Below are 24,872 nucleotides of genomic sequence, written 5' to 3' on the forward strand. Positions count from 1 at the left end.
TATTGTATTTCTCTAAACCATATAACCTAATATTTTTACCGAACAATCGGAGTGGGATACAGCAATAAAATTAGAAATTACAGGGCTATAACACCTTAGTCTTTAGGAATGGCAACGCATGAAGCGTAACATGTTTTTTTTTTTTATACAACTTAGAATGGCAAACAAGCTGACGGCCCACCTGATGGTAAGCGGTAACCGTCGCTTATAGACATGAGCAGTACCATGGATATAACAGAGTATACCGTTTCGCTCATGATACTCCCCATGCGTTGCCATTCCTGAGGACTCAGGTGTTATTCCTCTGTACCCAGTAAATTCATGCCATATCCCACCCTTCAAACCGAAACAGCCATACAAACACAACTGCTTCACGGTTGAAACACGAATGGGACAGAGGTACCCAAGCAATCGACTTTTGTACAGTCTCCCTCCGGTATAGGTCATGATAGGTTTACGAATCACCCATATAAAATTTATACACAATAGGAACATAAGGAACATTTATTATATTCAATCGTATTTAGATTAAAAAAAACGAGTATAAATAATTAAAACCATTATATTAGCCGTTAACAGTCCACTACTGAACATAAATCTTTTCCATAAAGAGAGTTTTGACTATAGTTGCCACGTTTGGCAGGCAAGTTGGCAACCGCTGTTGAACTTTTGGAGATGTTTAAAAAGGGACGCTGCTGCCCATCCCTCGACCATTAAGTTTCATTAAGTTTTTACGACACTCAAGGGAAAGAAAGGAGTGGCCCGTTCTATGCTAGAACCATACGACGTAATAATTTAATTAATAAATAATAGATAAATAATTCTTGACATTGATATATATCGGAAACAGACAAAGTTTATGTCAAGAACGTTATCAATGTCAATTTCAGATAAATATCTATTTAAAATTGCAAATTATTTAATCTATGTAAAATAACTACAAAATATAAAACACGACAAAAATATGAAGTAAAAAAAATCAACTATATACAAATAATAAATTTTTTAATACAAAAAAATTTGCTTTCATCCCATTATTTTCAATTGAATACATTTACAATTATACAACATAACACGGTTTTTCAATTCTCAAAATGTATTCAATTATTCTAAATGATTTGTATTTACTAAAAGATCTTTCTCGATTAAGAATTGTTATTGGCAATTTTAAATTTACATAACTTCCTCAAATCGAGTATAGATTTTTTTTATTACTACAAAAGACATAAAATTCTATTTTAATAAATATGAGTTCTTTAGTTTGCCATATGACATTTCATAATGCCGTAAAAACGGAATGGTGCCCCGCCAGCGTAAACCAATAACACAAGCCGGGCTATTCCATTTTCAACCCTAATGGGTAAAAAAGAAATAAGAACTGACCTCTCCATTTCTAAAGATTCCACTGCTCTCCCTCGCCAATTGATATTAGATATGATAATAGACTCCACAGAATTTATAAGCAATATTGCTGCAATAGTATAGGCCATGTACCGTATAAAATAATCATACAAAAAACTAATACCATATCCACACGGCACTGATTTTAATCGCTTGCAATTTTAAAGTCACTGCTAATGTTCGCAACACATTAATTTTAAAATCGCCAGCATGTCGCTAAAATCACCACCGTGTGAATAAGACTTAATAATACAAGACATTTAAATTATATTAAAGTCTCGAAACAGTCTCGAGTACATTTTGCTATTTTTTATATTCATTCAAATTTTTCAGTATGACAATATCGTCAAAGTATCTTAATTTACATTTGTACAACATATTAAAAAACCTAATACTACATTACAATCAAAATATTTACAGAAATAAACATACAACTTGGTGGAAAATATTTAATTGAACTTACCAACATTATATATCCATGGATTATAGTCATGGATATGTTGTCATTAATGTCCTTTACTGGACAATAATCTCTCCCCATAACAAGATTCTAGCCTAATATCACGCTAGTACGTTTATTCTCTTAGTTGTGTCTTACGATATCCTGAAAATAATAACGATACACTGTCCTAATCTGAGGGCCTACCATGAAGTATTTTCCGAAGTTTCGGGGACGAACGAAACAGAAATTTGATGTTAAAATTGCATAATACATGCTGTTTAAAATTATTAAAAAGGTTAAAATATCGTTCCTTTGGACTATTAGAATAGAATTTGTGATGAACGAAATGTTAAGCTCCATTTACTGGGTCGATTTTGATACGAACAAAAACACGAAATTGAGCCCGAAATTTCGGAATTTCATTTCATGGTAGACCATCTGTAATTGTACGAAGAATATATTTCATTATCATAAATAAAATTTATGTTATCTGGACAAAAAAAAAATGCAAACATTGTTTCCTTAATATACTAAAGTAAGAAAAAAAAGAATTTGTAAACCGACTTTCAAAATTATTATATGAAATGCTGCCATTTCCGAAGACCTGAGAGCCTGTGGTCAGTAAGTATACAATCTTTATGATGACTTAACTGCTAATAAAAATACTATTAAAGTCAACATCAAACCAAACCTGCTATGTTGAAGTCTCATATGCTAAGTGAAATCTGTACTATACAACAGTCGACAGATGCCTCTGACTATCCCATTAGGAATTATAGTCGTGAACATTATTAATTTCCTTCATGAAAATCACATTTTAATAGTGACTAAAAAAGCCTTCCAAGTGAATCAACAACTTCACGTGGTAAAACACTCTTACTGGTAATGTCTACCGCCTAATGACATCGAAGGAGCAATTCGAAATCTCACTCGCTTCGAATCTTCTTCAGTCACAATCATTATTGAAAAAATTACTTGCATATTTTAAAAAGTCATCTATAACAATTTACAATTAATAAATTTAAGTATCTAATTATAAATAAACCATTTAAATAACTAGCAGTTTACGATTTTCTCATAGACAACATAACATTGATCTCCCATATGATTGTTCTTAAATTGGTTATCACTTCTTTTAACTGCTTATTTTTCAACACCACCTGCCAAAGAATAAATAAGCATAAAGTCAATATTATAACTTTTTTTTTTAATAAGAAACTGGAAAAGTTAACTGAACAAAGGAACGCCATTCCTTACAAGTATATAAATAGTACTCTATACATGGCGATTATTATTAGTTGGCATAAAACTATTATGTTACATTTTATATATTTAATAATTAACAGCCCGATTACGTACGGGTAGATTAAAAGGCAAGTTAGTATTGTACGAGTACATTAGTTTTAGTATGGAAATTTTTGATACCTTGAGTTACGTTAACGTAATTTTTCTAGGGACTTAAATTTTTTTCCAGAATAATATATAGATTATATTACTCATCCCTCAGTGGTACTCCGCCAACATATATAGTTAGCGCAAGTGCAGGTACTATTCCATTTATCATTTATTAAAAAAAAAACACCTTAGTCTTCAGAAATGACAATGTATAAGGGGAACTATGAGCGACACAGTTTATTCATTACGTCCAGAGTTCCATTCGTCTACTGGCAACAGTGACCACTGTTCCATTAGATGGGCCGTCAGTTTGTTTAAATCAAATGGGACGACAACTTGTTTACGAGTACCATTCCATGCTGCATAAAAAACTCAATCCATTAATTATCCTTCACGTCAGCTCGGACACTTTTTACGTGTGTTTTATCATACGTGTTTTTAATTTTTTATCGTACATCAATCAAAATTCAAAACTCTATTTTTTATCATACATCTATCAATATAAAATACTAATAATCTTGTAAATAACATTACCTGTTCAGTGAGCTCCCTATTTTCTTCCAAAGCAAGTCTATAGGACTCAGTGTTGCGCCTCTCATCCAATGTCTTGTTTTCCGCCTCGTCCTTTAATGGGATCAAACTTTCCATGTGTGTGTATTCCATGCCCTATAAATTAAACACATATATACTGATAACCAGTACGATCAAAACAGATCAAGTACGCCTAAAACAAAACCGGAATCCTTACTAATATCATAATATAAGTAATAGTAGATACTAAAGTACAGTATAGAGATTCCCTGCCGCCCGCTGCGATCTAATCTCACCCTAAAAGCACCCAAACTCTATTTTCCCGCACTAAATGTAACACACACGCACAAGGGAGAAAAGGGATTGTTAGTAATGGGGATTAGAAGCCCCATTGCTAGCTATATACTCTGACAGGTCGACCTCCTCACAGTTACCTCTGGAAACTATCGTGCCCAGTTCCAAGTTAATTAACTTGGAACATCAATTGATGAGCTAACTGACATGCCTTTTCATCCTCGCCTATCACTCCACTCCTCATTGGTGGTCCGCTAGCGTATACAGTCAGCGCAGTCGGAGTTGCCAATCAATTATCATCCATTTAAAAAAAACAGACACGCACACATTGTCACATGTACAGAATACAGAAATCACTTGTTTGTAACAAGTACGGATCATGGCATTTTTGTATGAAGTGTCCGGAGTGTGTGAATATTATGAATGCGAAAGTGAGTTTGTTTGTTACCTCTTAAACCCTTAATTTGGTATACTCATAGTATTGTATATGGAGAACATGGACTCCTTTTTGTTAGGGTCTGTAAACATATCCCGGTCACGTAGACAAAGTGGCGAAAGGAAGCTAGTATATTAAATAAACCCATAAGGACAAAAATTTCAAAGATATGGCAATAAAATTACAGAATATGAGGTATCTCTTAAGTCTTCAAGAATGGCAACGTACAAATGGTACGCATCAGTACTGAATTTAGTTTTTTTTTAATATATACGTTCTGTAACCCTGCTAGGAAGGGGAGACTCACTTGTCTGTTTACTTTACGTTTTGATGTTTTGACGTTTATGAAAATATAAATAAGTTAGGTAGATATCGAAAAATTATTGAATAAATTTAGAGAATAAGTGATAAAAGTATAAAATAAAAAACGAATTACAATTAGGTGATTTTACGTTAACAAAAATTGCCAGCCCTTGTATCTGCCGCCCATAAACTGCAGCCTATACGACCTATACTGAATGTCACTTTAAATTATGTAATGTCCTAGGATCTATTCATATCTAAAAGTGACGATTGCCATTATCCATTATTTATTTATTTTACACTTTATTGCACCAAGTAAAAAGAGAAATAACAAATATAGTAAATATTAATGAAAAGTGATACAAAAGGCGGCCTTATCGCTAAGCAATCTCTTCCAGACAACCTTTGGGTAGAGGTCATTGAGAAAAAGACAAAGGGTAGGTGGCGCACTATTATATAAATATTATCATATACAAACATATATACATACATACATATATAATATATAAACAATTAAATATATACATAACATACACATACTTAACAGCACACATACAACAGAAAAAAGAAAATGATGAAGATTATTATGTGGGTCGTTAACTTGTTTGATAGTTTGAGTTGCATATAAAAATTACCTGGCATGTTTCATTACACTTCTCATAGATTAATCTTAACCGTTTGAACAGAAGGCGTATTGTACGAAGCTGCTCTTGCATCTTGGCCTTCTTGTCGTTACTGGCATTTTCTCCGTGCTGCGTACCATTTGGTGGCTACAAACATAACAATAATCACATAATATTTCTATTCTACTAATATTATAAATTATCTATCTCTCATATATCTGTATCTCGCGGCATCACCCGTGTAAATGAGTACATAAAATATCCTATGTAATAAGTTAGGATATAAAGTACCCATGGACCAAATTTATTCATATTCATTTAGTTTCTGCACAAAAGCGTAACAAAGATGTATCATTACAAACTGTCCTATTTATTATATTAATAGGATGTTATAGTTTGTAAAAATATTTAGATATTTGTTACTCTAAATAGTTAAAATGCTAAAATGATTTCAATAAAATTTTATATACAGGTAGGTCATATCTTAACAAAACGAATAGGATTTTTTATACACCGATGAACGCAAGAAAAACCATGGTTAACAGGTAGTTACTAACAACCATAAAAAAGCAGCACCCTCTAGTATTATCTTTAAATATAAAAAACAACAACTTTAATTTTAACAAAATTCATTCTCCCTTTTTTATTTTAAAAAGCTTTAAAAAGTATTAGAGCATTTGGCTTTTGTAGTAAGGTGGATCTTTTTGTAAAAGATTATAAAAATAACTTTAAAGTCATTTTTTAATACTCACCTAAGTAATCTACATAATATAATTAAATTAAAATACTGCTTTTGCTCACCTGAATAGCTTTCAAAGTCTGGAAGACATCTTGAGTTCTGCTAACAATATCTTGTACTGTCTCCTGGCCAAATCTATAAAATAAAAACATACATTATTACATTTAAAATTCTTATACTCTACTAATATTATTCACTAATATTTTTAAAGAAGTTTGGGCATTTCTCATGCTTAACAACTGATTGGATTTGAACAATACAAATCATACTTGATGTAAAATACAAATGGAGTAATACATTGTTACTGATATTTTTTTATTCCTTACTTGCACAGTGAAGCAGTATTAAACTCCTTGTGCTGCGGTGGCGGTGCGGCGGCAGGGGGCGCTGGTGACGGGGCAGTTGCAGCCACTGCCCCACCGCCTTGCATACCCGCTGAAAATAACAACACGCGAATATTTCATCATCTACACAATCAATGTATACTTGTATTTTTATCTTAGAGACGAAAAAAGACTTTTTAAATGTGATTTGATTCAGAACTTAAGTCCCACTCACTAATCTTCTACTATGAAGTAACTATGTTTACACAGCTGTGTTTCGCTTTAAGGAGTTAGATACAGTAGTAAAATAACAGAGGAGGGAGACATAGTATTGTATTGTAAAATCTTTACTGTACATACTTTACATTGGACAGACAGACAGATAGACATGCAGACTTATTCTATAGAGAGATCTCTTTCAACCAACCTTTGAGAAGCTGAAAGAAAACTAGAATGTTCAATGATAAAAATTGTACAGTTAAACTTAACAATACCTAGTTCAAATTAAACATTATGTTCCATACCTATATTATAATAATAAATAGAATAGTAATACACCTACACATATATATATTTTTTTTACAACACAGGGTGCAAACGAGCATACGGCTCAAGTGATGGTAAGTGACTACCGCCGCCCATGGTCACCCACAACACCTACGGCATTGCAGGTGTGCTGCCGGCCTTTTAAAAAGGAATATGCTCTTTTCTTGAAGGTTATGTTGTCGTATCGGTTCGGAAATACTGCTGCTGGAAGTTGATTCCAAAGAGTGGTTGTGCGTGGGAGAAAGTGCCTTGAAAAACGCACGATGGAGGACCGCCACTCGTACAGATGGTTGGAATGAAATTTTAGTTTATGGCGGGTTGTACAATGGTGAAAATCAGCAGCAGGTATCAATCCAAACAATTCTTCAAAACACTCCCCATGATAAATTCGGTAGAAGATGCACAGAGATGCAACATCTCTATGCAGTTTCAATTTCAATCAAATATATATATATATATATATATTAGTAGTCATCAGGAATCACACCACACATTACATGATAATGGGCATCATCATGTATTCTAGATTTCCATGATGCTATTGTCTATTGGCAACTGTTACTTCCTGTCATGTGATCAATCTCACTATTTAGGTTTTTAAATGAGCTTTGAAACCAATATGCCACAAAAGAACACTATGTAGAAAACATGTACCTTGCTGCTGTACAGTTTGAGGGCCAAGTCCCCCACCTGGTGGGCCGCCCACGCCAACTCCCATACTCTAAAATATGTAAAAACACAGGTTACAATTATGCATAAAATTAAATACATTATTTATTACATTTCATAATAGACCAGCTTTATGTATGCTACTTCACACACATGGTTTTCAGCTGCAAAAAAAATAATTAAATAAACCACTTCTAGATCGCATACCAAGATTAAATATACAACAGTTTTTAAGTTAAACCTTCAGGACTACAACTGTGAAAACCTCATTCAATTTGATGCAACAGTTTTTGCCTGATGAGGGCACAATAACAAAATTTTAAAAATTAATGTTTTAACTTCTAGTATTACTTGTACTAAAACCTACAATCTCTCTTAAATATTCTCTGTAATAATTGGAATATAGTGTTTTATCCAGGCTTAAAAAATTAGACAAGAAAATATTCATACAGTAAACACAATGTGAAACAAAAAATATATCTAAAGTAAAAATTGAAATATCACTTTCATATAAAAAATTTATATGCAGGCAGCAGCAGAAAGGACTATGATAACTTCTATGAAAGAAATCATTTTTTATTAACCTGTGGTCCCATTCCCATATTGCCCATTTGGTTCTGCATGGCCGCTCCATATGGTGGTACCATTTGATTGCCCATACCAACCATTCCGCCAGGATTTGACATCGGCCCACCCATAACACCTGAAAATTGTTATATTATATTGTTATTTAAATTTTTATGAGAGACTAGTGATCCAGTCTGACTTTAGATGAATACAACATTTTCGAAAACAATATATAAAAAAAATTTTTATTCATTGTGTAGTTTTTCAATTTATTTATTACAAAAAAAAATCAAATCATTCCTCTTTATAATATTAATAAGTATACATATTATCACTAGAAATATTTGTCAAAAAGATACTTTCATTTTTAATATAAATTTTCAAAATAATTGTACTGTACTTGTAGTACAGTTACCTAATGAATTTGTATAAAAAACATTGACTTATAATAACTCCTTACTACTAGTGTTGCAGTATAGCATTATGGTATCAAGAATTCCTAGGACTCTTGCCTCTGATGTGACTTGTAGTAAATAGTTATAAGACAAGATATGATCTATCTATTTACCAAACTTAATTCAAAGTTGCTCAATTATTATCTAACAATTTAGAAAATGTTCATATTTATAATGTTACTTGCAAATAATGTAATATTCTATAGGTGAAAGAATTTTTAAAATCATTTATTGAGCATTTATTGAATTTATTCATTTCATGTAACAAAATCAAATATTTCCTGTTTATAATATTAGTTTACATAATAAAATTTCTACTATAAATTTTAACCTCTGCAAGTGACAAGAAATAACAATAAGTAGGTATATCTAGAATGGTAAACATAATGATAAATTCGTTAGCTAACCAATAAAGTACACATAGGCAGGCTTTCCAGAACTTGAATGTACTGGAAAGCTTGCTTATGTGCTACAAAGAAGACTTTAGTCTCTTTGACTAGTCACAAATCAGCTTGTCTCATTTTCACACAAAAGAATACTAATCTATTATCAAACACAGGCAAAAGAAGGAAGACGATAAATATAAAAACGGTATAAATAAATAAAAATTCTATATTACCTTTGACATATTTTCCCGCGGTTTCATAAGCATTTATTGTTTCGCATATTACACACATAAGTATAGGAATATACAATATAAATAATTTTACCTGCTAATTGGTTAGGCATTCCTTGCATCTGACCACCCATGGGTCCTCCACCAAACCCAGTTCTCATGCCACCGGCATTGCCTTGGAAATTACCCGGGAACTGGTGTCCCTGGCCAGCCATCCTTAATAATACTGAATTAGCTAACGATTTTAAATCAATTACAATTGAAATTGTATGAATCGTACAAAACAGATTAGAATAATTTATGCCACAAAGCTATTGGAAAATAATTATTATTTATACACAAAAACATAACCTCAATAATTGACTTGCTGACTAGGAACTTAGTATGACATATATGTCAATGTCAAAAATGACAATACAGTGTCAAACTGTCAGATACGATAACTAGATAGCGATGACAATACTGACAGATTTAATTATTAATCGAGTGTGCTACTAAATATGTAATCATTGCATTTCGTTAGTAAAGGAATGTTATATCAAAAACATTATATTCCATTCTGCGCATTATTGTCCCCATTTGTATACTTTTTTTCTACTGTCAGATTAACACTCATTATATCTTGATACAAAAAATTAATTAACAACTATTCATTGTATTATTGGAATTCTGAATCAATTTGGCTGGCTGGGAGAGTAGCTGATGGTGAAAAAATCGATTTAGCTTTAAATAATCATCATAGATCTTCAAGCAGGCTGGCAACACCGGGTTTTTCCGTCAGAAGCTGAACCCCGCCAGCGTATACCAATAATGTAGTCGGCATTACTATTCTATTTTCACTAGCGATGCACGAATCTAAATGATTTTCTTGTTTGAATGATAAGTAAATACTAATTTTATAATTCACTACTAAATTAGTAATATACGAATTTCCGTATTTGAATGATTTTGTATTAAAAACGTCGACGGAAAAAATAAGAAAACGCCACCGTGTACTGAAATATCAATTTTGTATTACGTGTTCATACTTTCGCAAATATAAAAACTGTACTTACTTTTATCGAAAATTGATAGGTAAAATAAGTTTATATATAAATATATAAACTTATTTTACCTACCGACCAACACATTGACTAATATTAATTTAGCTACATTTTGTTTTTTGTTTTCACCATAGTGCCATCGCGTCACTTTTTTAAATAAGTAAATAAATAACTGCCACGATAGGTAGACTTAGATTAGATAAACTTACAGACACTTTATATTATTATGATGTCATTTGGAAACATGCCAGATTCTTGACGACATCACTTTCGACCCAAATCTTTTTTAACTGAATATTTAAATATAGAATTAGACAGTAATGAACTTATTACATTGCACTCACCTAAATCATTTGGTGGGTAATATATCCAATGTTAATTTTTTTCTGTATATTAAAATGATTGTTCTACGTAAATATTATATTCAGTTTATTAATTAGATTAGCGTATAATCTACATAAAGTTCAGTTGGCGCATATAATTTATTAATACAATGTAAATTCATATAAAATGTGCCTATTTAATTTTTATTTATGTAGTTTTTTTATACTCTTTGTCTCTTTCTCATATGATGACATTTTAAAGATTAATTAAATAGATATTTAAATATAAGTTGGATATTAAAATGACGACAGCATTACGAATCTTAGCAAGTAGGACCTCTAAACTAAGATAAAATTAATGAATACAACAGTTTAACAAAAATAAGATTCCTTTGCACCATACTTTGATTTGATTCATAAATTGAACAATGAAATTACCATATTGGTTTTATTTTTCTAATACATAAAGAAATAATAGGTTTGCTACTGTTTAATCTAATGCCTTTCATAGCGCGCATTGTCTACTTCTTCTTATTATTATTTTTTTTTAATACAACTTAGAATGGCAAACAAGCTGACGGCCCACCTGATAGAAAGTGGTAACGGTCGCCTATAGACATGAGCAGTACCATGGACATAACAGAGTATACTGTTTCGCCCATGATACCCCCCCCATGCGTTGCCATTCCTGAGGACTCAGGTGTTATTCCTCTGTACCCTGTAAATTCACGCCATATCCCATCCTTCAAACCGAAACACAGCCATGCAAACACAACTGCTTCACGGTTAAAACACGAATGGGATAGAGGTGCCCAAGCAATCGACTTTTGTACAAAGTCTCCCTCTGGTAATGGTCTTATTAAGCGAGAAATTTTAGAAGCCCCTTAGTTTCGAACAAAAACGTTGAATTTGAAAACAAAAAAGAAAAAATAACTAAATAACTATTTATATTTAATTCAAGGTGTTTAAATAAAAAAAACTCCAACTAAGTACCTTAAAAATTTATTTTTCCATTTTAGAATATCCTAAATTAAGTACATAGTAGTATATTTTTAAATTAATTTTAACAATTATTAGGTATTTATTATGAATTTACATTCATTTAAGTATGTAAGTAATATAGATAGATATCTATTATAGATTGTGCTTAAAATTACTGTCAAATGAAATGCACTATAATATGGACTGATCAGAGAAGAACTACCCACTGTAGTCGTCACTCTGATGAATGTATATCTGTATTTGTGATGATATGTGTAATATAATGTCATATAAATTTATATAAACTATAAGTACATCAATATGCATTTTAAGGCAAGATGGCCGCATTTATGGCTAACATGATTCTATGTTCCATTTGGTATATGCATCTAATTTAATCTACTTATATTAATGTATATTTATTATCGTGTATAATTCAATACAATATATTAGACCGAATCGCGATTTCAACTCGAATAAACCGAGACGCAACAAGAGAGATTAGATTCGGCCCGTAAATATTTAACAATTTTTTATTACATACTCTTCCACATAATAAATAGTTATCAACATGTAGATTTACAAATATCAACAAAATAAATTACAAATAACAGCATATTTTTATAATTAAAATAAGACTTACGAACTAATTTTCAGTTATACTCTAAATGTCCCTAACTTGTACTAGGTAGGTTCCCGGCCAACCCTTTAGATATAATGTAGGTACCTAAGATAATTTTTGTGGATTATAATAAACTAAGTACTTATAATCCAATTGCAATTTATTATTCAGTACACAAAAGTTGTGTAGAATTTATATCTTTATTTGTTTTGAAATAGACAATATCAATATTTTTTTCAGTATTGTCCACAATTAAAATGTACCTACCTACTTTCCGAATCGTTCTCGTGTTATTTCTTGAGATTTCTATTAAAAAAATTAGGACGGCCGATGAACGCCTATAATCATTACATTAAAATTACATGGACTAGTAATTCAATTATTCTAACTAATAAGTACCCTATACCGCTTTGGAGAACAAAATAATATTAAAAGGGCCTAAACAAAACATGTTTTCGTAATACGGCGATTAAGATATCACTTATAATTATATTTTAATTAGTAGCCCTTTATTGATCTCCTTCAATCTTAAGCTAAACCAAGCCTTTAACAGGGCCTGTTGAGCAACATGGACATTTTATAGAACTAGAAATTCTAGAGTTACACAGCACTAGATGTTTCAACACAGAAGACAGTAAAATATTTCCTGCATACGTACATAGTTATGTGATCAATTACATTTATAGTGAAATACCCAGCTTCAAAACGAAGTCACAACACTTTAAAGTAACTTAACAATCACTGCGAATCTTCGGCGGGAGCTGCAAAATTTTAGACTTGAGAACTCGGCCGTGATTAAGATGATAGAACTATGCTACTAAGATAGAGGAAATGGTTCTATAATAGATATGGGATTGTTTAGATAAGTATATTTTATAGGTTTCAACTATTTTTATGGAATTATTAAATATAAATAATATGAAAATCTTTACCAGACTACAAGTAGGTATTTGATAGAAAAACTTATTTTCATTTTATAATGACGAGGTCGCCATGGTGTTATTACATAAACAAACTTCACCTCTGCTTTAGTCTATGGTGATGGATGGAAAATAAAATCTTAAAAAAATATTTTCCCGCCATTATGATTTTTGTGAATATTGTTAGTAGACCTTTCAGTAACGCCACAATACATTCGAAAGTTTTGTGTAAGATTCCCTATAAGAAAGAATGCATTTGTTTTATTTTTTACACAAAACTAATACTATGGCTATTACAACCTTTTCGAATACCTGCTTACTTAGATTTAACGGAAACATTTAATAATGAACTTATAGGAACTTCCATAAATTTCATTGACCCAAATATAGACGTAGTGATTACGATTGCGAACAAAATACACAAGTATATTAAAGCTATTATAAAATAATTTTATTAAGCAACATCTAATAAAAAAAATATTAACAACTGTAGACAAGAACCACGAAGATAACAGAATACACTGTAACATTTCTTTCTCTTTTGTCTGTGTCTTTATCCATTGCATATCTGAAGAATGAGGTTATATAATATTGGTATTGAATGGTTTACTTACATAATATAAAAAAAAAAATTAGTAGAGACAGCGTAATATGTTCTTTATATAATAATTCATAATCGTAATCCTATATCTTCTTCAATAGATACGTAGTCAGAAAAACGAAAAAAATTAGAACATAAATAAGTTTAGATAATAGTTTTTATTTTTTTAAATTGCATTTTTTTTAATCATTAGAAAAAAATATTAACATAGGTACCTATGTAATTATGCCATAAAATAAATAACAAGTTTACAGATTTCTCTTAACAATAAGAGGCGTAATGATGCTTCAAATGCTGTAAATTATCTTTCTTTATTGTCATTGAACAGCTATTTGCTTTAAGGTTTTATATTATACCGTTATAAAGTTTCAATATTCGAATATATTAAAAAGCAAAATTGCATCTACAATAAGAAGTACACCTAACTAACCTATTTAGTATAAAAAAGTAGGAAAATATGTGTGATGTTGGGAAGTCGGATGGATGAGGCAAGAACTTTGTAACACAGCTATATACTTAGTGCCTTTAATATACTTATTCCTAAACATTATACGGGATATTACAAGTAGATATTTCTTCAAAGTAAATTAAGTACCCAATGGCTCCTTAATTCTAACATAAAAGCTCATAGCTTTGGTCATTCATTAATATTTTTGGTTGTTAAAAATCAACTAGTTCTAGACATCATCTATGTTAGTCTAAATATTTGGCTTTCCTGAACGTCACTCTTCAGACGATAAGACTGGCTGTCTTTCACCTGCCTTCGCAAGTAAAATGTAACTATTTGTCACCGTCTCATAATATTTTTTCATCTAAACATATTTGTTTTACTAATCAAAGCTGCTTTAGCAAGAACCAGCACGATATTTATATGACATCCCAAGAAGGGCAAATTTTGTCAGAATTGAGATATTGCCGTATTTTGTTTTTAGGTGTAAGTACTGTATTGCTACAGCAGCATTGAGTACTCTTAAATTTCAAAATTTACTGCATCCGTGCCTCTTGGAGAGGCGGAGGATAAGGCAGTGGGGGAAGGAGTGGAGCTTGCACGCCACCGCCTGGCAGAGCGTAGTAAGGAGACATGTACCCAGCCCCACTGGCTGCTGCTGCCGCTGCTGCTGGAATCAAGGAAATTAAAATAGTTTAGTTGCTGACCTGCTAAATTGATACAACTAAGTGCAATTAATCAAAAAAGTACTAATAAATATTGATACAATGTTTCCATCGAGTTATGCTTGTAAGATTCAATTTCGATTTGAAAGGTGGATATACAAAGATTATTGGGTATGGAAAGTTTAGTCTTCAATGCAACACAAAAGTAACATCAAGAGTATCACAATGATGTCAGATGTTGTAATGTTTTAGTATAAAATCTTGTAGGTACTATTTTCTTTTTCTCTAATAGTCTAACTCAAAATTGTTTGAATGAGATTAGGAGCTTAGATATAAAATATGTGTATTGATTTATATATAACTAGCTGACCCGGCGAACTTCGTTCCGCCTAACAGTCGATTCTTTATTTTTTTAGTTGTTTTTCTTTTTTATGATACCCACTTAATTTTATTTTATTTTTACTTAATCCAAATTAAGTTATAAATTGTAAAAAAAATATTTTGGTGTATGTACCGTATATATATTCATATACATGTAGTAAGAAACGGTTATTTCAATATTACAAACAGACACTCCAATTTTATTTATATGTGTAGATAATATTTGTTATCGATTTATAAGGCTGCTTGGCCCAATATTAAAGTAAAAAGTTAATTTGGTTATCAATAGAAGAAAATACCTCCATATTAATTTACACTATTTTAATTACAAATAGCACCTCGTATCACTTCGCTCAAATTATTTACTATATCTTATAAATGGTGCCATAAAATACAAATATACAAACCTGCAGCAGTAGCATATGGATCAAATCCTGCCGCCGCGTACTGTTGCTGGTAGGCCGCTGCGCCTTGCGCGGCTGCCGCTTGATACTCATATAGGTGGTTCGCAGCAGCTACCGCCGCGGCGTGCTGCAGCTGTGGTAACTGCACTAGACCCCCCGCGCTTGTGCCCACACCTGCTCCCACCCCGCCAACAGCACCGACATATCCCGGCGCTCCATACACGTATCCAGGTGACAACCTGCCAATTCAATATCACCTTCATAACGAAGAACCGACAATAAGCAGACATCACGCATTAAAGAATAAACTTTAATGCCTGACGCCTCAACACCGATGATGGCCTTTCACCGGCATATGTACTCCACATTGAATATTGGCCAGACAATCAGTGAAAGGTCATCCGCATTATTAATCTTGAAAACTGTCACACTAAACTTAGCCCCATCTGCAGCTGACAGGCACGAGCAAGTCTAGTTTTGTTATGTTAGTAGACATCGATAAATTGTTATAAAATTGTAAGTATGCGAATGTATTGTCTGAAGATAACATAGTCGAGGAACCGCCGCCGTGCGTCATTCCCCGGGAAGTTAAAAAAGACAGTATTAAAAATATTTGGAGTGCGGCACTGTTCACTCTACCTCGACCGAAATATCCGGCATTCCGTATTTATCATTAGATCGTCGGGGAAACGTTAAAATTAAGATTTAGATACGCGTACATCTGTCAGTTACGAAATCCCGGTGACATTTGGGGCCCACAGGAAGAACGATATTGCAACAAAGTAGCTAAACGGACCGTGTGCCAATTAAGAAATATTCAACTGTAGACAGAGATACTATTACGTACCAGCGTAACCTGCTAGATAGTTGGAAATGTAATTTTATAATAAATATAATTGATTTTTATAGAAATGTTTTATTACAGGACAATACAAGTGACGCGACTATTCTTAATTTGCTGAACATACGAAGGCGGTCAAGTGTCATCAAGATCCCTTCGGCGGACATCGTGTCGCATCAGCAGTTTATGAGTACTCTCGATCAGCAACCACTTTGTTACCGACCGAACAATTTTTACTATGCAACCATCTTTCTCTGACTCTACAGGGATGATAGGGATGGTCGGATTGGTACTCGAGAGTGAAACGCGGTTGGGTATCATGGTACAGGATTTTGGGTGCTGAGCGCATGCGTAGAACACGCCCGCTACATTGCTCCGCCCGTTCATCACGCCTACCTGAAAATTTACTGTCCCTATTCGCAAATACCTACTTGTCCTATTTCTATTTATATTCACATCTATATTAAAACAATATTCCGACACGTTCTGTATTACAAAGAAATGGTCTATATCTTTCCCATATAGGTTTTCTATTTTAAAACATATATAAATAAATAAATTACGATATATATTATATATATATATATATATATATATATATATATATATATATATATATATATATACCTATAATTAAATACATAAACTAAGATAGATACAAACAGCATTATAAAACTGGCAAATCATCAATTCATCACACAAGCTGAGCTGTCACATCTACATAGTTATAAAACACGTTATTATTATTATTACTAAATAAGTATTTTATTACACCTAGCTAGTTCAGGTTTATGAAATATTAATTTATTAATATTATTATATAATATTATTGATTATATAATAATATTAGTTATTAAAACTAGGATTTTATTAGACATTTGATATTATAATGAGGCCAAGAAAATAACTACTCACTTACAATAAATAAATAATTAACACCACGATAAATATTAAAACAATAGGTAGCGAAAATATTAGGTATATGAGTCTAGAAAATTCCAACAAAGTATATAAGTACATACATTGCAAGTAAGTAGATTGATTCTAAAATACAACCCTGCTATTGTAGTTGGACTAATGACATTGTTGGTAAGTACCATGTGGTTTTATTTAATTGAAAAAAAAAACACATAGAGCGGATTAATCGAATGAGGCTTTCACTTGATTATTTTTTCATTTCGATCATGAGTTCCAATGAATTATATATGAATATGTGGTAGAACGGCCCTAGTGCGCATCGATCGGCCACCTCCGGCCACGGTGTAATTAATAGATACACGCAGGCTGCAGGTCGGGCGGCAGTCGAGAGCAATTACTATTACAGCATAGGTATAGTAATGACCGAATTGAGATGAGCGGTAGAACTAGCACGGCGGCGGTAGAAGCGATCGAGGTAGCGCGCACACCTACGCACACACAGCGCAACCTCGACCACACCGCCCAACCTACAAAGTCCACGTACATTGCAATACTCAGTAAGTGTATTATACGAAATCCACCACCAACAAAACTCAATTCAAATCAACAAAATCTTACACGAACACGGCATAAAACATAAAAGAAAACATTGAGTGTCGAGAACGATGCGTAGTGGTTGCGTTGGGCGGCGCCCGCGCCTACGTCGCCGGAGCCGCCCATGCTTTTGTAGCTTTATAAAACGTAAACATTAAAAAACCCAATCGACTAATTCACACCCAAAACGAAAAAAATCCACTCTCACGCTCACGCTTGCCATAGATACCTATGTGAAAATGTTTGATAATTTATTCTAGGTGTAGTCCGCAGGCCGCCGCGCCGCTAGCCACGCTAGCCGTCCGGAGACGCCGCTCCCATCATCTACCGAGACAAAAGTCAGCTCAGCATACTGGACGAACCATATTGCTGTACCTTATACCCTTATACCCTATGAACACCTAACAGCATAATGCATATTACCCAGAATGTCATAGGTTACTAACGATATTATCAATTGCAGTGTGTCCCTGGTTATTACTGTGATTTCCAAGTTACACAGGCAGCACAGTGATTAATTTAGCCATGTATTACAATTGAGATGCTACACATGACGCTCAACATGTTTGATAACACTGCTTAAGAGAATACGACATTGCCAAATTACGCAAAACATGTTGCACGACAAGTGTTTTCGTGAGCTAAGTGTGACGGGATTATTCCGATATCAGCAAAATAGAAAAAAATGTTAAATTTTGCCTATATCACCCAAAATAAGATAGATCAACACTACAGTGAATTATTACTACAAAATAACATTTATTTTTCTATACAATAATCGGACTATAAACTTAGTGTGAAATTTAAAGCTGACATTTTAAATAAAATAATATCTGATTTTTGTCTCGTGAGATGTATTCAGAACGACATGCGGCGCCGCTAGTGCTGGCAAATATCGGAGTGTTGAACCATTGAACATTGATACAAATGCGTTGTAGGCAGCAGAAACGGACTGTACTCACCCATAAGGCGATTGTAATACAGTCGGGTAGCCGGCACGGACTCCAGCCGCCGCCGCTGCCGCCAGACCAAACCCTGCAACAAAATCACCTATATATAAATTTAATGTACACAAAAATAAGGTGACAACACGACATGAACAACAATTCTGAGTAAAAAAAGTTCCTAACTACCTATTACTCTTTCGTTACTCCTATGTTCAAAGTCGTTATTTTTGTTCTCACTTAACGGAAGTGGCTGTGGAGGACTTGAAACTAAAATATATTTCGAAGAGATTGGACCACATCCAAATGACATACGAGTCAACTTAGAGCAGGCAACGTCAAAGTGTTAATTTCTTTTTATTGCATTGTTAAGTCGCGCGAGGCGGCATCTATTTCTGTAGCTCGGAGCGGACACCGCCCGGGCACCGGCATCCAGGGGCATACCTCTTGACAAGAAGACGACAAACATTCGCTATAAATGGGTTTCGGTTCAGTAGTTGGCAGCAGGACAAAACTAAAATGCTTCGAGTGATTACTTGATTGATATCGATAAACCATTGGGCACAATGACATTTCCTGTTTATTTTTTTTTCATGTAGTACTTGTTAAAATTTATATTTTGAATACTAAATAACATATCACATTTAGGAAGTGTGCAATCATAATAATAGAATAGGTATTATAAATCGCTGATTAACGGGTAACGGCCGCAAGAGCGTGACCTCTGCCGGACTATAACAACGTAGCTATTGTGCATGGTGAAATTTCACCGGTGATTACAGTGGATCACATCCGGAGAGCCCCGGATGATGTCGCGGTCCGACTGTTACGGTAATATCGTGTTGACCTTCCGATTGCCAATATCGCATCCATCGTATAATTACTGCCAAAATAATTGCGTACATTTGGCTCCTCTTGTGTTTTGACATTAAAATAGACACAAAGGCATTGAACGATACACTAGGTATTTTTTATGTGTAAATATTTATGCTAACTTCCTTAATGCACTTATTTTTTCAACGTTTGTTAATGTCCTAACGTTTATGTCTGATTGCATCACTTGTCAACATCGAATAGAAACTGGTCAGAAAGACACAATTTCACATGAAGGGGTTCATCGCGTGCTGCACGGGGGCGAGCGTGATGTGCCACCGCAGTTCGATCGATTGGATGCCATTTGACGGCCGAGGTCGAACCACTGTCCACCATAAAGCTTATCTTGATTCATTAAAAAAATTTCCTCTATCCTTCCATGTCCATTGTCGCACGGCCTGAATGCGATGTTCTTTTGTTAGTTGTATGTGACCCAGATAGATTTCAGTTGTAATCGATTGCTGGTTACTATACAATAGTTTCACGTTCGAATATTCAATAACTGAATAATGTGGAACAAACAGCTATGACGCATTATTTTTATATTTGACTCCTGAAAGGCGAATGACGCGGTCATGCAGAAATCATCTACATCCCTCCCTCGGAGAACAATTTGACTAAAGTAATGTGTAGGTGTAATTCGAATACAGCTTTGTTTTGAATACTTTTGCGGGTTGTTTTAGGACGACTTCTGGAATCCGGGTCGTCGAACTGCAAAGCCCGGTAAGTATACAGTAAGTGCTTAACGTCGCTTGTAAGGATTCTACGGAAATACGATTTTAGATGCAGGCGCGGACTGAGTTGGACCGAGTACTTATATTATGTGTAAGCCATCAATGTCTATTTATTCCAATGCCATTATTTCTAATACACATTAAAAAAAAATTATCGAAATATATGTGCACAAAACCATACAACTTTAAACAATCGACGCGTAACCTATTTACGCTACATTTATGAGTTCTGATTTTGTGCTAGTGCCAATGCCAAATGTTACAATAAAAGAAAACGATTCATTAATTGTTACTACAGTTTTTCATTGTAAATACATTGTAACTTTAATTTATCATGTAAGTTTGTTAGCCTAAGAATAGATTCAATTCAGTCATGGCCCAATTTCATATGGCCGAACTGAGCACTAGTCTCACGACCGTGACAGAGCTCGCTTTGCGTGTCCGGTGGCCTTCTCTTTGATCTGACCGGTGTCGCTCCGAGACTGGCACCCATCAATTCGACTCCAGCACAAATTATCGGCAACTAAGCTCCGTTTACGGCAGCGATTAATTACCCCTCCTCGCAGCGTTAGTTCCTGGGACACTTATTTTTGGAGAAAACACGCGTATGCTGCGACCGATCGATATTTAAAGATAAGGATTTTACAGATACGATTAGGTGTAAAACAAAATCTTACTCGATATACTTAGATATTCTATATGTTAGATCTGTTGAAAAATAAACCATTTACCCTAATTTAAGTCAAAATTTCGTAGGCTAACATAAGCTGGTGAAGAAAGATGAGTCTCTGGCCCGTTGCCAGAGCTGATGTCGCGGCAGAGGCGGCTGCGACGACGTTCCCAAAACTGCGTATATTTAGACAAAATAAAGAGCGCGCCGAAGACAAAACGAGACGCAACTCTGTTTTATAAATAACCACGTCGTTCGGCGGACGAACTCAGCCTCGCTCGCCCAACCTCTGCTCGCCAGCTGTTGTACATAAATAATAATTAAGACAAGAAGAAAGCTTACTGGACTGGCTTACGGATCCTTGTAAAAAATTAAAATTGTTAACTTCAAAGGTATGCTAGAATCTAAAGAATCGTATTCGTACCTAGGCCGGTAGGTATTTAAACATGAGTATATTCGGAACGTAATCTACGATGGTAGAGGATTATCGAAGGATCGCAGGGCTTCGTGCGGAAGTCGCGGCTAGAGATCGTGTTACAAATGGTACGACAAAGGGAGCGGAACTGCTACACTCGAGTGTTCCTGTGGCGACACCGGGTTGTTGACGTTATATAAAACATCTAGAATTAAAATCTGATGCTGATCTCACTGTATTAATATATTGAGATCGGTGTGATGATATGGTACTCAGTCACAGAACTCTTTTAGTTTTTTGGGACAGATGCCACATTATTATATCCGCACGATACGGAAGACACAATTATTTTCTTGGATCACGTTCAACAACGTTGACGTTAGTGTGCCATGGATATAAACTTATCTATTCAGATAATTTAATAATTATGTTTTTGAGATAGCGGGATAATTTAGAAATTTACCTATTTACCTAAAAAGCGAATTTTATTTCGCTACATTATGGTTTAAATAAAATTTCTGGAGTTGTTTTCCGTAAAATGACATTTAAATTTTTAAATGAGTTTCCGTTAAATTATTTAAAAAGAGACAATATAAAACATTCCACATAAAAACTTCATTTGTTTCAAAATCAGTCCAAAAGACTAACATGGAAATAAATTCCATTCAGAATTGGCGAAAATATGATATAACGTACATAAATAAATGCCGTCAGATTGAAAACCTCTTTCTTTTTGAAGTCGCTTAAATATAGAAAAGATGAAAATATCAATGTAAATTATACTTGTTTCGAATTTATCGCGAATATAATTCTCCATTGCGGTAGAAATTGGTCGCGCTACTCACTGGCGCACTGCAAACCTCCAGTATGGCTTCACTTCATACAATTATAAACAACGCGCAGTGGTATCGATCAACATACTTTTCATCGGCTGACCAAATGTCGGACGATGTGAATTGAAATCTCGAAATATCACTTATCTCTCTTTGATATTATACGTCTACTATTTTAGGTTGTAGAGTTTAGCTCAAATATTTTAATTCAAACTGAGGTAACTAAACATTGTACTATTCCTAAACCTATATATTAAAACGCTATTCAAATTTATTTAAATAAATTAAGTATTCTTTTGCCAAAGTCCATCTCACTCACTGTTGAATTTGTACTCATTACTTAGATTTCGTGCGTGACTGGCCCGACAAGTAAAGATTACGACCTTCCTTATTCCTAGTAATAATAGGTATTATCGGACAGTTTTTTTTTGATGGATGAAAATGGAATGGTAACCCCACCGCCTTCGCTAACGGGATACGCTGGCGGAGCACCACTGAAGGGTGATAGATGAGACTGAAAACAGGCCAGTTAGCCCATCATGATGAATTCATCAGGAATTAACCATGATAGTTTCCAGGGAGAACTGCGAGGAGGTCGACCTGGTTGGGTATATTGCTAGCAATGGGATTCTCAGTCTCCATTACTAACAATCCCTTTCCCCCCATTATCAGACAGTTAGTCGATCCAAATTCCAGGTCACATTAATCACTAATAAGAAGAATCAGAGCACTTGTAATCTCAACTAGTGTTGGTCAGTCTTAGTCCTCCACACCAAATGTTTGTACTAGACTAGTGATAACAATTTAAATAAAATGTATAACACTAGTAACCTACACCTGGTTTGGACGGTATTTTTTTTAATAAAATATAACCTATGTTATTTGCTGATTATGTAGCTTCAATAGATGAAATAATTTTAAATATCATTTAAGTATTTTTTGAGTTTATTCATTATAAACAAAAAATCTAATTTTTCTTCCTTATAATATTAATTTAATCGTAAACTAGTTTAAATTATAAAATGTGGGATGTGGGCACGTCGACGATAGCAATAATAATCGATAAATATGTCGGACTATCCCATGTCTATTTACTTTTCTCTAAGTAACACCTTTTAATTAAGGTTATTATTTTAATTAAGGTTATTATAAACCTTATATTGCTAATAAAAATATTACAATGCCATCAAAGGGTGAAATATTCTCCTCGTTTATTCAACTTCTAAACTAACCGCAACGCTCAATATTGGACGTTTGTTGTTAGCATCAAGCTTCGCTTAAATTTCATTCCTCTCCCCGTTACCCGTGGAATTAAATATAGTATAGTTTTACTATCGATCAGGCACGTGCGCCGTCATCAGTGCATTCAAAGCCTAAATCCCATAGCCGAAATAAAAACCATCGGGGTTGCTGAGCATTAGGGGGTGAAGTGGCGTAAGGGGGACATGCATAAGTAATGCATCGGCGAAGGGCGCTAAACAGCGCACGCGATCCCGCCAACTGCAATGCCAAACATTGAGGTACTTGCCCTTTCATTATCTTCCAGCCCCAAAAATGTACCTTATTAATTAGGGATTTCAATATTAAAAGTTTATTTGAAATTACACGTTTAATAGTTTAATTAAATGTGTTCTTTATACGAAAAGTTCACAGAGAAAGCGATAAAATTAAATAACAACCAAGGTGTCAACAATTTCGTAAAATGGGTTACCATGAAATTATGAATCGAATGAACTACTTATTTGTGCTAAATATGTAAGCGTTTAATTCAAGCTGAACCAACCATCATTAAATTTTATATGCACTAGGTAGAAATTATTTTGAGAAAGCGTACCTATTGTTTTTTATTCCGGTAAATAGTATAAATAAATTTCAATATCACGGACGAAGACATGGGCACAAATAGTATAGATAAATATAAGCCTAATGTTCACCTTCAAAGCTTCAAGCAGCAATCGATTAATTTGTCTGAAGATGCCTCGTCTAGAGATGGAACACGGGTCGTATGCATGGACGGAATGGCGGTCGGAAATTTATGGCTAACATGGAAGGTCGTAGAACTTCTGGTAATAATTAGAGGAGTTATACTTCGAGTGTTGCAAGTCGCACTTATAGTAATGGTAGAGGAATAAAACAAAATCTAATCAGTGATATGGACTTTCACAAAATAACACCTAGTTCAGTAAAATAAGCATATATTATATACTGTTATTATATATGTTTTAAAATTTAGCGACATTTTTATAATTACAAAATAAAAATAGGTGCCCTATTTCAAATAAGTTGCGTGATACTGCCAACGTTCCATAAACATTGTTCAAT

At 33.7% G+C, this 24,872-nt stretch overlaps 2 protein-coding genes across 3 annotated transcripts in view; both read right to left on the reverse strand.

Annotated features, from left to right (window-relative positions):
- Nucleotides 1-510: 510 nt before the first annotated feature.
- On the reverse strand, nt 511-9,734 carry LOC113518322 (mediator of RNA polymerase II transcription subunit 30). The gene is made up of 8 exons (XM_031913249.2): nt 9,435-9,734; nt 8,287-8,405; nt 7,688-7,754; nt 6,491-6,599; nt 6,227-6,299; nt 5,438-5,572; nt 3,773-3,904; nt 511-3,003 (listed from the first exon to the last, which is right to left on the reverse strand). The coding sequence occupies exons 1-8, from the start codon at nt 9,553-9,555 to the stop codon at nt 2,908-2,910; spliced, it is 852 nt and encodes a 283-aa protein (XP_031769109.2). The 5' UTR covers nt 9,556-9,734; the 3' UTR covers nt 511-2,907.
- Nucleotides 9,735-11,692: 1,958 nt separating this feature from the next.
- Nucleotides 11,693-24,872, reverse strand: part of LOC113518334 (RNA-binding protein 24-B-like) — a 40,337-nt gene continuing 27,157 nt past the window's right edge. Inside the window, exons 3-5 of one of the 2 annotated variants that reach the window (XM_031912981.2) lie at nt 19,044-19,116; nt 15,732-15,967; nt 11,693-14,948 (exon numbers count right to left, since the gene is read on the reverse strand). In XM_031912981.2, coding sequence (XP_031768841.1) covers nt 14,815-14,948; nt 15,732-15,967; nt 19,044-19,116 — 443 coding nt within the window. In that variant the 3' untranslated portion in view covers nt 11,693-14,814. The remainder of the gene's footprint in view (nt 14,949-15,731; nt 15,968-19,043; nt 19,117-24,872) is intronic. The other variant, XM_026903204.3, reaches the window with a different exon arrangement.

This window comes from Galleria mellonella, unplaced genomic scaffold (assembly GCF_026898425.1).
Source record: "Galleria mellonella isolate WM207_F2 unplaced genomic scaffold, CSIRO_AGI_GalMel_v1 utg171, whole genome shotgun sequence".
Lineage (NCBI taxonomy): Eukaryota > Metazoa > Arthropoda > Insecta > Lepidoptera > Pyralidae > Galleria > Galleria mellonella.

What these genes read in the sequence shown, in the direction of transcription:
- LOC113518322 (XM_031913249.2), bottom strand. Translation starts at nt 9,555, where the DNA reads ATGGCTGGCCAGGGACACCAGTTCCCGGGTAATTTCCAAGGCAATGCC. An exon ending in AGACTTTGAAAGCTATTCAG is followed by an intron (nt 5,573 to 6,226) that starts GTGAGCAAAAGC and finishes TTATGTTTGTAG; the next exon opens with CCACCAAATGGTACGCAGCA. An exon ending in ATAGGGAGCTCACTGAACAG is followed by an intron (nt 3,004 to 3,772) that starts GTAATGTTATTT and finishes ATTCTTTGGCAG; the next exon opens with GTGGTGTTGAAAAATAAGCA.